Raw genomic sequence first — 14,402 nt, 5'->3', positions numbered from 1 at the left:
AATGCCCACAATGCTTCCTATATGTTATGAGAAACACAGTGAGTTAAAATTGCACACAAAAATCATGGAAGATGTAAGACGTAAACTGTTTTTCAGGGATCTGTATTGACTTGAAATATACTGTTGTTCCTTCCATACAACATTTTAATTTATTCAAATTATTCTCTGCATGGTCAGAGTGGAAAATATTGTGTCTGCTATTAAGACAGTGTTTTTAAAACACCCTTAATTTAAACACAAACCCATCAGTATTTGTCACATCAGTATCTCAAGGAAAATGTTGACTATTAAGTCAGACACACCAGTTAACGCAGAGTAAGGTTCTGCTCAATGACCAATGTTGACAAGCCAAAATAAATATCTCACAGCACTATGCAGTTGATTTGGTGGATATCAGTGTGACATTGTTGGTATGCGTAACGGATGATTCTCCGGGCAGTCACCAGAGCGTGCAGGCATCTTTAATGCACTGAAGATGCTTTCTTATGAGCACAACTTGAGAGTGCATTCAATGTCTCATCACAGGAGTCCAGCTCTCGCTTAGATAGAGCCCAAAGTCCGACACCATTGTCCCGTTAATCTCGATGAGTCTTCGGGGTGTCTCCTGCTTTGCTTTCCCTGCAAGAACAACACAATGTCAGTGACAGGAATGCAATTAAAGAGTGATAAAACATGTATAATGCTATCATACATATATTCCTCCACCACCACTAGTCATAGGTGTTCAATAAATGATGCAGCTCCAGTTAAGAGAGCATAATCACACTGAATCAACTCAACTTTTCCAGCTAGATGCAGTCTCCCTAAACTATTAAATGTCCAATCAATCAGAAAAGAAATGGGCAGAGATCCTAAACTAGCTTTTGCACTGATGGTGACCAATCCCAACTGCAGCTTCAGAGCACCAAACAGGACCATTAGTGAGTGAGGAGGATCATCTACCTTGTTGAAGCGACATGGGTGCTCGGACACCTACCATCCACTCAGGTGAGGTGCTGTATCTGGTGTGCCTCCGTTTTGTCCGGTCCCTGAATGCAGCACCAAAAAGACACAGATGAAGCTAACGTGGCTAGCACTAGTTTAGCAAGTGACACAGATACAGTCAAAGAACACTCACCTTGTCGGTAATACATATCGTTCACTGTGTTCCCGTAGACTTTCCACGCAAAGTGAATCGCGATCAGACTAAAAATTAACCAGCTGAGAAGGATTTTGAATATGGAGACCCTCATATCGTTGGCGAGCCAGTCGTCAACAAACTCGGATAGGAACGACAAGCAGCCGTCAGCTATGCGGGACAAAAACTCAAAGTCCCACGGTTCCTCCATTGTGTCCGGTTATTCAACGTTTGTAGACTCAGTCGGGTAAACTCTTCCTCCGATGGATAAATTTAAAAAACATCGCTTTGGCTAGGTAACGTTAAGGTATGACATCCTGGACGCCATCTCTACCGTTAGCTACGATGTTTGTATCAGGCTGGGATTGAAGAATCGGACGTGACATAGTTACGTTGCGTAGCTCCGCAAGCTCGCGACGATAAACATCCTTCGTCAAAGAAATAGTGCTAGCTTACATTTCTTGTTTGGCTAAACTGCACATTTAACTGTCACAATAATGAAGTATTAATGTGTCTACAATACATCTCACTGTTTTCTATGCGTTGCAACTGAAAATGTACGCTAATACCAGCACAAAATGGTAGATAATTTAGCTCACCCCATTTGGGAGTTGATCACTCCCATAGCGTTCCCTCCGCAAACCATACACGGTAAATCTAAATGTTACTTTATAAACGTGGTTCAGCACCAGGTTGGATATTCAGAAGTATTTTCGTGACCCCACAGACGTTTTCTCTCTGTCAGGAATGATAGAAAGCTTTGCCGGGGGAAGCTAACGTTTATGTCCAGCATTTTCACGCTAGCTATAGCATGTCAGAGCAATATCAAGTGCATGCAGTAAATATTAATTTTAAACGTTAAAGTTGCCCCTGGTAGATATTTAACCTCACCGGATATACAATGGACCTCTTTAAGACGTCGAAAATGCCGCTAAAGATCCAACCCGCTGCTAGATTACGGGTAATATATGAGGAATTAAAATTTCTCCCTGAGATTTTGAAGGGAACGCCACGAGACTGCAAACACCTGTGTAGTTAATTAGCCCCTGGCTACGTTAGCTAGCTTCATATAAAGAATATATTCGCTGAAAATGCACGTGCCCATCCCAGTTTTTAAGTTTTGTTGTTGAAGCGATACAATACATACATGTTAACTGGTGATGGGATTTAATACTATTTGGACAAACCGCTAAAACATCCAATAACAGTTTGTATTTTTAGCTTACCCAGCTAAAATCATGGCTAACATTTACGTTGCTGTCTTACGCAGTGCGTCCCTGAGGGAGGCGGGGCTAGCCGTCGCCACCGAGCAGCCTGATTGGTCAGTTTAGCTTGTCATCAGAGATTCCGGATGTCTGCTGTCGTAAGAGGAAAATTTGTTTTCTGCTTCTCATTCTTGACAGCTTGTTTGCAGCCGGGCTGCTGATGAAAGTTGATGTAGCGAACTAGATATTCAACCCAACGTTTCGGCGGTACAAAATCGTAAGTTTAATTCTTTATCCCTATCTGTCTATTTTTAGTTGAACACGATTGCTTGCATGCTCACTGTTAAGCCAAGGCCATGAAATTGATCTCTGTGTGTGTGCCGCTTGCTAGCATTAGCCATGTAAGTACAGCCAGCATTTACTACTCAGTTGTATCGGAATTCACAGTCAGATATTTATCAGAATTAAAAAGTAAGCCATATTGACAGTGAGCACGTTCGCAGACAAGCTAAGAATGGCTTCAGAAGTAAGTTAAGCTGTTATTTAACAAACGTTAGTTCCTCAGTTGTGGCGGTCACATACCAGTTACTTTCATCTCTTTGACCGCCGTTTATCTATAGTTTAACATTAGCCAGGCTGCTCAAGTTGTAATCAGTGTTAAATTCCAGAGTCTGTTTGGTATCTTGGAGTTGTGATTCTCTGTAACCAGTTCTCCTCTGTAATCATGTGACCTGACCACTGGTCCAGTATGAGTGCTCCTATTCATAAGAGATTGAGATACTAGGTTGAGCTATAACCACTGATAATCATCAGTTATAAGCTGTTTATTGTTTGGCTTTCTTTTTAATCTCCAGTGACTGGGATGGTATCATGGAGAGAGACAATCATCAAGAAGGAGAGGCACAGGGAGTGAAGATTTGTGAACCATCCTGTGAGAGCAATCCACCTGGTACATGATTTAATCCTCCATTTTGAATTGCTCACATATATCAATTTTTATCATTCATTTCCTAATTGAATTGTTGTTTTCATTTTAGCTGACACGTTGGCAACTTCTCTCTCCCTCTTGGGGAATCACATGTTCCCAGATCCTGTGGAGAGAAACCACAGCGCCACTGTCAGCAAAGAGGAGCCTGCAGATTCACTCCCGTCTGATGCTGTAGCCGAGGAGAAGAGTCAGGATGCAGAGCCCGATTCAAACCAGGTAACAAAGCTAGAGACTGAGGCGACAGAAAACTCTGAGTGTCAGAACAATGCGTCTGCGCAGCCGTCTGACACAGAGACAGAGGATGCTGCCACTGACAATGACCGCAGCGACTCTGGGGAGTTTGTCGTTACAATGCTGGCCAAGGCCAAGCTGGAGGAGCAAGGTATAGGTGTGAAGGGAAGGTCATCTCCCTTGTTGGAGGCAGGCACCCAGGAAACTCCAGCTTTTATGTCTCATCGTGACGAGGATGTGACAACTGACAGCTGGCGGCAGCACAGGAAGCATGTTTTTGTGCTGAGCGAAGCAGGCAAACCCATCTATTCCCGATACGGAAGTGAAGAGGCTCTTTCATCCACAATGGGAGTCATGATGGCGCTGGTGTCCTTTGTTCAAAGTGGAGATAATATCATCCGCTCGGTCTATTCAGGTGAGAGCATTAGTGTTTTTTCGCTTAGCTTTTGTAACATTGTTGTAAATATAAACTTCTATTTACATAATAAGAGCAAGTGCACACATTTCACAGAGCATTGTGGGTAGGAGCGGCCAGTAAATGTGGCTGTAGCGGCTATAGACAGGAAGTTATTTAGTACCAATTGACAAAACTGCACCATTGAGAAATGCGATGAGCAAGGAGAGGTTAATGCACCCTTTGTATTTATTTGAAGTGCAACATTATTTTGGAAAGGCCTGATACATTTACACTCAATTCAAGTCCAAAACATGTCAATTATTTTTGAGTGCAGATTTCATTGGGGGCATTGTTAAAAGACGGTGACTGTTGATTCCAGTATTATCTTTAATATTTGCTGATGTCTTCCTTCCTCTAGAGGGGCACACCGTGGTGTTCTTACAGAAAGGGCCCCTCGTGCTGGTGTGTGTCTCCAGCAGCCGTCAGTCTGAGCAGCAGCTGCGTGGAGAGCTCCTCTATGTGTACTATCAGATCATCAGCATGCTCACCCAGGCCAGCATATCCCGCATCTTCGAACACAAGAAAAACTACGACCTGAGGAGGCTCCTGGCAGGCTCCGAGAAGATCCTGGACGGTCTTCTCAACCTGGTGGACTCTGACCCCAGCTTTCTGCTAGCAGCAGTGCACTGCCTGCCCCTAGCTTCTTCTCTCAGGGACTCTCTCAGCCAGATCCTGCAGAAAGCGATCACCCCCAATCTGGTTTTCTCCATCCTCATTGCCAATAACCAGCTACTCACCATCGTCCAAGAAAAGACAGTCATCGAGGACACCAGGCTGGAGCCCGCTGACGTCCACCTCCTGCTCAACCTCATCGGAGCCTCCTCTGCCTTTCAGGCTGGGGAGATCTGGACTCCCATCTGTCTCCCACTCTTTAATCCTGACTGTTACTTTTATGCATACATTTCTTACCTGGACCCTCCAGAATGCACTGTTTGCTTGCTGCTGCTCTCGACAGACAAGGAGGCTTTCTACGCTGTAGCTGAGTGCAAGAGGAAGATAGAGGAGGCCATGACGGCTCAGAACTCCCTGAGCCTCATTGCCAAAGTCCAGTCGTACAGCGTGAGCCAGGTGGGCGTCTCAGACCTCAGACACTTCATGTACAAGCCCTTTGATGTGCCAGACAACTACCGCCAGCTCACTCAGTTCACCAGGTGTGTGTGTATCTCATTATCTATGCAACTACATGAGTGACATATGAGCCTAAACTGGTGCCTTATTGTTAAGAAATATATTTTTATGAATGTGTCTATGATATAACATTTTCTTTGTCTCAAGAAAATATGACTTAAGACAGTAAGAGGAAGTATGAAAAACAATTTCCTCAAAGAAAAAATGCAGTCGAGTGTGTTTTTTGTTTACAAATGAAAGCGTCCAGTTTTATATTGGGTACTTCAGAATATGAGGTGTTTTTTTTTTAAAGGAGCTTCCACTTACAAGGGCACAGAGACATAAAAATTGCAAGAAATGCAAATTGTCCTCCTCTAATCCTGCCTATCTGTTAACAAGCTGAACTGAAAGCATTAGGTGTCTTATTACGTGAGCCAGCAGCCAATCCAGACCTTGAAAACGAAAGTGAAATCATACAAATAATTACAGCTCCACACTTTATAAAATAATAATATGACGATATTTTGATTCACATGGTACTGTTGTTACAAAGAATGTTACAAAGAGCAGAAATACTTATTATTTTTTAGTTAGGCTGTGAAACTTTGTCTCATTGGCATCAAAATCAGTAGTTTGATGACTGAAAAACTCAGCATCATAGCCCCAACTTTTTATGCCTTTTCTGTCTGTAACCTTTACTCTATGATTTGTTGCTGTAGCCCAGAGATGGAGGCACCGTACAGCAGCGAGGAGGAGAAAATGAGACTGCTGGACCTTTATCGTTATATGCACAGCCGCATCCACAGCACCTCACGACCCCTCAAGCTCATCTACCACGTCGCTGAGAGGGAAACTCTGCTAGCCTGGGTATGTGGCTGCGTTTACGAATACATTATCACTGTTACTATCTACAACCTCTGAATACTGTTTTGCATGCATTCACTTCTCTTTGACACGACGGTGTCTGAACGTGTTTGAGGGTTATTTAAGGAAACATTTTGGGATTACAGTTGTTTGCTTTCTGAGATGAGAAGAAGATCAATGTCACACTTTTGTTTGTCTGTTTAATATGAAGCTGTAGCTAGGAGACAGTTAGCTTAGCATGAAGACTGGAAACAAGAAGAAACAGCTGGACTGGCTGTGCCCCAAGGTTTAACTTGTACAAAGTGTAAAAACAAGAAGTTGTGGTTTTACTAGGGGGGTTACGTGCCAGACTGTTTCTTCTCAAAGTATACACATAACCTGTTAATGAGTGAGTGTTAGAGGTGCTAGCTTTCCCCCTGTTTCCAGTTTTCATGCTAAGCTAAGTCAGACGGCTGCTGGCTGTTGCTATGTATTTAATAAACAGATATGAGAGTATTGTTGCTCTCATCTAACTCTCAGCAAGACAGTGAAAAGAAGTATCTCCTAAAGTGTCAAACTATTGTGTTCAATACCACTTACTAACATACTGCCAACTACATACTGTATCAGTATGTACTGCAAACAGCCTACTGAATTAACAATCAGGTATTCCATTATCAGCAGGCTGCCCACACTGAAGTATAATCAAGCAACACATAATCTTTGCCTCACATGACTGTATCAATAACGAAGTTACCTGTCCATGCTCCAGTTGAATGAAAATTGTTAATCAGAAATATAAGTCAGCATTACTTCTCCACCCAATTTAAATAAATATTAGGCAGGTATCGTCAGTCAGTGTGTGTAAACAGTATGGTCAGTGAAAGGGAGAGCCAGCGCCAGATGCACTCTGCTTGGTGTTTTGTGCCTGGCTGGATTTGCTTCCTTTTTTTTGGCACCGTGTCCTCAATTTGCATAGCTTTCTCTTGGATGTGTGCTGCTTACAGTCTGGCACAATGGTCGCTATCTTTTATAAAGTCCCGACCTCACTTGTGTACCGTTCCTAGGATCAACCCGAACCCAGCAAAATAAGAGGAAAATAAGAAAATACAAGCAGAGGGTAGAGTCTCTGTAAATAAATATACCGTCACATACTTCTAATGAGTCATAAGTGATGATTAAGAGGGGTTACTTTTGTATGAGTTAGGAAAATCCTGCATAGTATATTTTCAATGATATCCAGTATTATTTCAAGGTGAATTAAGATGATCAAATATTTTACTGTTAAATAGGTTTTACAGCACATGCTGTATATGTGACCTCCCACACTTTTCTTCTTAAATGTACCTTAACATCACTAGGGTTGGATATCATTTTAAAAAGTGTGAGCTCCATGCCGAGGACAGTTGTGAGAGTCCGCCCAGCTGCATGCACACAGTGACAGAGCTAACTATTAGCACCGCACGGCTAATGATTCATTATGGTTCTTAATGGGTTTAACAACATAGTGGAGCCCCGTTTGTTGGGACCGTTAAACAGCTCGGGTTTAGATGTTAGCCGCTGCTGCTGTGTTAGCTTGTGCTAAGCGGGCAGATGTTGAATCGACCATTCGTTGGGAGGGGAGCTGCTCTAAAGATGGCAGTAACAGAAAGTTTGCTGAGACGACGGGGGCAGTCCAGGAGCAAATCCCAGTTTTTGTTTGTCTTAAGATACCTTAAAGGTATCATTCCTAATTATTTTATCCAACAGTTAATTATTATAGCTGTCTGCCTCGTACTCCGCCATTCGACAGTTCAAATAGCTGCAATGCATTTTCGTGCGATACTTGGAATATCTCGGTAATTTAGTATGCAGCCGGAACGCACTACATACTCAATTTTACACCAGAGATACCATACTTAGCATGAATAGTATGAATTGTATGTAAGTATGTGATTTTGAACACAGCCATTGTTTCAGTTTCCTGAGAAAAACCCACCTAAAATGTCAGTTTTCTTCTCTGTTGTAGGTCACCAGTAAGTTTGAGCTGTACACCTGCTTCAGTCCTCTGGTGACAAAGGCCTGCGCTATTACTGCTATCACTAAGCTCCTAAGGTGGATTAAAAAGGAGGAGGACCGTCTCTTCATCAGATATCCCCCAAAGTATTCAACCACCCCAAATCCCAGCAAGAGCTCTCGAGGTGGCAAATCTGACCAGCAAGACTCCACAGATAACGGCTTCTTATCTCTTCTATAGGACTCTCCCTTAGTGCTACAATAGTCACTCCGCCTCATTCAACAATAGTTTGTACACTGGTTCCGAGACATTTTTGAACCTTCTTTTGACACTTGTTGGACTCGACAGACACTGACTACTGGAATCAAACACTACAAAAGTTTTACACTATTTAAGAAGGAATGAACTCTTTCGGACAAGTATTATTTCTTTACCTTAACAAGAAAGCATGTCGTTGCATCAGTGCTTTCGATCAGAGACAGTCAGGGCAAAACAGCATTAGTACGTTTTAAATTGAAACTGTGGTAGAAAATAATTGCAATGATATTTAAATGTTTTTATATTGTTTTATTACTGCAGCAAGAGAGGAAATTCCCTCACGGACAGTGAATGTATCACACAGACGACAGCTCATTCATACGCTGTAACTATTCACGGCAGTAAGTGAAGATGAGGAGTTCAACCAACTTAAACTACCTTTCTCAGACTAGTTCTTAGATATAGATTTCTGTCATCAAACAAAAACATCCTGATGTTACAAAACAGGTTATGCAAGGAATGAAGGTGTATTGTGTTTTTGGGGCGACATAAACTGGAATAACAACAACTGGAACTGCCAGAGCAGGGATGGGCCACCATGCGTCATACAGGGCTGTGAACAGACAACCTGCCCTCTATGACTTTGGCTGCCCGTCCCTGTGATTGAACTTGAAAAACATGGTGTTATTTCACATCCCACTGATGTTTGTATTCAAATATAAATGATCAGGTTTCATTCATGTTACAATATGTGCAGAAAACAGAGTAGGAAATCCCAGCCTGTTACACCTGATCACTCTACATGATCGACATTGTCATTGTTAGTGTTTTCATTGTCATCCAGTTAAGCTAAGAAGATGCCACTGAGCTCACACGTTTTTCTGCAGATACTTCTAGTCAGTCGACACTTGATGTAGTGACTTCAGGCGACTTATCTTTTTTGGATAATAGTTTTGTAAAGATGGTCTATAAACAGTAGCCTCATCCTTGTGTCCTTTGAGGAGTTTCCTGTCAATTCAAGTCTTAAGAGTATGTCTATAGTATTATGGAATAAATCCCAGGTTGCACAAAGCTACTCTTGTCCTCATTAATGTCGGCCTTAAGACGAACGACTTTTCAAGCAGTTTCAATGTTGCAGACGAATTCCCAATGTCGGAATAAAATCATGAGAGTGTTGCCTCAGTTAGTGCAGACTCCTGTGATCTTGATTGTTTGATGGAAGGTGATCGTAAAACTCAGTCCAGGCTGTCTTCAGTCGTCTTACCGTCTTTATATACAGTCATCGCCACATTCCCACGGTTTCCTCCCACTAAAATAGCACAGCTACCAAATGGAGGCTGGCAGCGAGTTGAGGTGACAAAATCCAAAAAGTTTGTACACAAATACAGTTTATCTTTATGGATTATACTAATGCTGAATTGACAGTAATACTGTTGAAATATGACGTCTTTTAGCTTGTGTTCCTAAAGTTATGTGTTTTTGCAGGCATGTAAGGTATTGTTAATATGTCATATTTCTTAAAGGGATTTCAGCACATTATTTTTCTTTCTTAATTTTTTTGTTAATTTTTTTTATTTAAATTAATCAAAATGTATTTCAATTTATTAGTTTTATTTCATTTTTATTAATTAATCACATAAGGGGGGTGTTAAGTAAAGTTATTGTTATTTAAAATAAAAAAAAATATATAAAATAATATTAAAAAAGAAACGTAGTATTGATGACAATAATAATAAAGAATAAAAACAGTGATGTTGAATAAACACATATTGAGCAATCCAGCAGGTCAAAAAGCAAACCAAAGAGCAACAGACAGTTTTATTTATTCCTCCTCCCTTTTTCTTTCTTGTTTATGTTGCTTTTTTTCAAGTGTAACAATTACAGTGAGAGCTGAATGTTAGAGCAGCTTATGGTTATAAGTAATAGTGTGGGACCAGGTGGAAAGCGTCTCAGGTCTTGCACCATTAACCTTGGTAACCGTAAGATTTTTCACCCGGAGCAGCATGGGAATAATCTCTAAAGGAATCTAGTTGTAATCTTGCACAGAATAAGCCTGCAAGATCCCCAGTCTTTGCAAAATCTTAAAGTATGTGACTGTAAAACTGATGTTGTCTTTAGATGTGAGAGGGTGTCAGATGGGAGGCATAAATACAGATGTTGTGTGCAAGCTTTATTTATTTCTTACTGGACAAAATGACAAATTAACATCACAGTAAACAACACTTGATTTTGCGGGTCAGGTATTTCTATAATATTTAGTTTCTTAGGCTATTTAATTTGAATTATAGGAAAAACACTGGGTAGACTTTCAGTTAATTGCTTGTGTAACTTTGAGTCTTCTGGTCAGTGCATAGCAGGTGAGCCAGACATGCAATTATTAGGGTTATTGGTCTACAGACAAGCGTTCAGTTCAACAAATATAATAATAAAGTGTCCAATAGTAAATTATTAATGAATGTTTACTCAGGTTTCTTTCAAGGAATTACAGTATAATAATTATGGCAGAACTCCTTTAAAAAAACCCAAGTAAATATTTATTATATTAAGTGAAATGAAGCATTACCAACATTCAATACTGTCACTGTCACAATGTCTTTGATGAGCGTCAATCTGCTGTGCACAACTTCAGTGGTTTGATGTGACCTGAAGGCTGCTCCCACCTCAGCCTGTGTTTAAGAAGTGTTTGGGCAGTTACTCAGTTTTTTTTATTACCAAGTAATTCCCTTTTAAACACTCATCAGAAGTGTAAACACTGGTGTTAAACTGAGACAATATTAAAAATAATCATGTTTAGAGTACGCGCTGTGAAGTGTGACTAATACACTGTGGACACTTGGTAAATATGTTTTATTATTTCAGTAACTCCCTCACTGCAACTCCCAACACATTCAGGATCTAATAAGAACTTGAAGCGACGTTTCTCTTGGCCACGTTTGATACCATTGAAATGATTCAAGCACCTCTGACGTACATTATGTGACGAAGTGTGAATGAAGCAGCGTGCACGTCCGACCCAGTTGGGTACAGGTGCAGGACTAAAGCAGGAATGCAACTAATGATAATTTTCATTATCAACTAATCTGTTCATTATTTTCTTGACGAATCGTTTTGTCAATAAAATGTCAGAAAATAGTGAAACATGCCCTGTGGATTTTCCCACAGACCAGGGTGACGTCCTTAAATGGTACACTGTGTATTAGCCGACCAAGTCCAAAAATCCAAAGCTATTCAGTTTATTATTATGCATGACAAAGTAAAACAAAATTCTCCCATTTAAGAAGCATGAAACCAGCAAATGCTTTGCTTTTTTGCTCAAAAATGTACTAAATAGATTTTTCAATTGTCAAAAGAGCTGCCAGTTAATTTTCTGTTGATGGACTAATGGATAAATTGACTGTTTGTTGCAGCTCTAGACCAAAGCAGCATGATAACCTTGAACTTCATTTCGATCTTTTTGTCAAGTGAAGACTTTAAAGAGCAGCTTGCAGGTTAGAGCCCCCAGTGACTCAGTATGGAGGAAATTGAAGTGGACACTAGATTTCAAAAGAAATATACATAAAAATATTTAATCCTTTACTTCCTCTTCAAGAAAAGTCCAACAGGATGTGACGTAACTACAAGAAGAGCAGCCAAATGTAACAATGGCAAATAAGGATCAAAAGTTTTGACACAGAAGAGGCTAATATTGTGTATTCATATGCATATGATGGACCACAGCCGTACAATTATGAACCGGCTGTGTCCACGAGACCTGGAGCACCTAAGAGTAATAAAAAATAACAGCCATCGCAGGGAAATTAAGTTGTGGTGCGAAGAGAACCAGTGGCGAACTGGGCAGGTGTCTTGTTGAGTGACCGGTGTTAGCTACAGCTAACGCTAGCTAATGACAGCTAATGCCAGTTTGCTATCATATATCATGCTATAACTAAACTGGTGTTGGTAATATAGCACTGGCAGGAGTATTGGTACATATCCATAACAGCAACTAATGCCCAAATAACACATAATACAAAATGTTGCATCATTACATTTTTTGGAGCAATATTCAGATTATCTCTCCTTTCCCCAGACATGTGGAGGAAGCAGCCCCTGATGTGGGGCACTGAGACAACCACTTTAAAGGGGAACTTTGCCTATTGTCAAAATTCACACATTATTCCTCTGGTCTAAGAGGAAGTGTAAGTACTAGAGTGGCAAAATATCAGTAAACACGAACAACTCTTTCTCTTAAATCCGAAAACTAGGGTGCTAAAACTCAAATCTGTGATGTCATCAGATTTAAAGCTGATCCGTAGACAATGAATCAGAAAAGATGTTATAGATGACAGTGAGAGCACCCAGGTGAACGTTCTGAGTATATGGGGACAATTTCTGTTTTAGAATCGAGAACGCCACAATAGAATAAAGCTCATTTGGGTATAAAAAAGAAAACAAACATTCCCTTGGATCCACAAAATCAGTCTCCCATTCATTGTCTATGGAGCAGCTCTAGACTTTAAACTTAATGACATCACAGATTGAGACTCACTACTCAGGTATCTGGCTTTGATAGAGAATAGCTCATGGTCACAAATACTTATTGAATTTTACTCGGCCGTGGAAATAACATATTGGAACTCTTAATTTAGGTGGTTCCCTTTCAGAAGCACGAGACCAGCAAATTTTTGTTGCTGGAAAAATTCCTAAAATAATTAGTCAGTTATCAGAATAGTTGCCAATTAACTTTCTGTTGAGTGATAAGTCACCTTCATTGCAGCTGTAAGCTAAGGCAGCATACAAAAACTTGACCTTGAACCTCTTCAAGGTCTTCGTCAGGTGAAGCTCATGAAGACTTGGCAGGAAATGTTGCATCCAGGGTGCAAAACAAAACTTTTCTGTCCACCTGCCAAATGTCTAGTTAATGTTTAAATTTTCCCAGCCCGTCAATAGATTGTTATTGTTTTTTGGCTGGTGAGTGAAGCAAATTTACCAGCCCCATGCATATTTTACCAGCATTCAGCTAGTGGATGGTGCTAATTTTGTACCCTGGTTGCATCATTACACTTTTTGGAGCTTGCAATATTAAAGGACCATTGTGTAAGATTTTAAGGCATCTAGAAACACATATTGCAGACTGTACCCAGCTAAAACTTCTCCTGGTTAGAATTCTTTCAGTGTTCATTGTTTAGGAGTTTTTACTGGGAGCTGAATTGTCCAGAGGTCTCCAAAACAAACGGACCAGGGATCTCATTTATAAAACAATGCGTAGGATCCATACTATAAATGTATGTACGAACAAAAGCCAGAAATGGCATGCACCCATAAATATTCAACAATTTCTATAATCAGGCTTCTACCTCACCATCTGTGCTGCCAGTTTCCTGTCTCCATAATGTTCATAAGCATGTGTCAAAGTTTCTCCCATCAAGTCTGCTTTTATAGATCACAATTTATACATGGGAAGTGGCGTGCACCTATTTCAGGCCTTGTTTTGTGCGTACATGTTTCTAAACGAGACCCCATGTGATTATAACCAAAGAATAAAGCCATTTCACATTACAAACAGTGCTTCTCCAACGCTGTTTGGTGTGTCACAGACACCGGGCTGGCCGAGCAGCTGCTGTGTGCTCACCTTTTTTCTCTGATAGCTCAACGTGTGCTCACCTTATCTCTGATCCAACTATTCAGGTTTTTACAGTGAGCCGAAATATTTGCAGATGTCTCCCCCTCTCCAAAATAAATGGACCCGATAATTTATAACTGTAAAAAACAATGAGTAAAGCAGTTTCACTTTACAAATGAGTGTGTCTTTGAGGTTGCTTGTGGCGGAGGGGCTGCTAACTATAGTGGCTGACACAAAAACGCTAATGGCCCTATCTAGAGCCAGTGTTTGGCTGGTCCATTCTTGGCTACTGTAGAAACATGACAGCACAACATGGTGATCTCCATACATGAGAACCCGCTCGCTATGTAGATATTAACTGTTCATTCTGAGGTAATGTAAACACAATCGTTATTTTCAGGTGATTATAAACTGAAGAAAATATACTTATTATATCCCCCTAGACCCTACACACTGGACCTTTAACTTTGCAGATTACCTCTCCTTTTCCTAGAAATGTGGAGAGCCTGCCCCTGATGTGGGACACTGAGGAAGCCACTTTCATTTTAAACCTTCATTTTCTCTTCTTCAACTAAGATCCTGTCTTCAAATGACACCC

The 14,402-nt window shown here is 40.7% G+C and overlaps 2 protein-coding genes across 3 annotated transcripts; one reads left to right on the top strand and one right to left on the bottom strand.

Moving 5' to 3' along the window:
• Positions 1 to 86: 86 nt before the first annotated feature.
• Positions 87 to 2,341, bottom strand: tcta (T cell leukemia translocation altered). Its single transcript, XM_050039283.1, has 3 exons — positions 1,118 to 2,341; positions 977 to 1,028; positions 87 to 618 (listed from the first exon to the last, which is right to left on the bottom strand). The coding sequence occupies exons 1-3, from the start codon at positions 1,326 to 1,328 to the stop codon at positions 576 to 578; spliced, it is 306 nt and encodes a 101-aa protein (XP_049895240.1). The 5' UTR covers positions 1,329 to 2,341; the 3' UTR covers positions 87 to 575.
• A 111-nt stretch (positions 2,342 to 2,452) lies between these two features.
• mon1bb (MON1 secretory trafficking family member Bb) lies at positions 2,453 to 10,856 on the top strand. Of its 2 annotated transcripts, none has more exons than XM_050039232.1 (6): positions 2,453 to 2,599; positions 3,177 to 3,271; positions 3,411 to 3,956; positions 4,357 to 5,149; positions 5,825 to 5,972; positions 7,957 to 10,856. In XM_050039232.1, the coding sequence occupies exons 2-6, from the start codon at positions 3,193 to 3,195 to the stop codon at positions 8,182 to 8,184; spliced, it is 1,794 nt and encodes a 597-aa protein (XP_049895189.1). In that variant the 5' UTR covers positions 2,453 to 2,599; positions 3,177 to 3,192; the 3' UTR covers positions 8,185 to 10,856. The 2 variants fall into 2 exon arrangements, with proteins under 2 accessions (XP_049895189.1, XP_049895188.1); XM_050039231.1 differs by having other exon boundaries at positions 3,360 to 3,956; positions 7,957 to 10,854.
• The last annotated feature ends 3,546 nt before the right edge of the window (positions 10,857 to 14,402 follow it).

Source organism: Epinephelus moara, chromosome 24 (genome assembly GCF_006386435.1).
Source record: "Epinephelus moara isolate mb chromosome 24, YSFRI_EMoa_1.0, whole genome shotgun sequence".
Classification (NCBI taxonomy): Eukaryota; Metazoa; Chordata; class Actinopteri; order Perciformes; family Serranidae; genus Epinephelus; species Epinephelus moara.
Note: the sequence above shows the minus strand (reverse complement) of the source record. Positions and strands in the feature narration are given on the sequence as shown.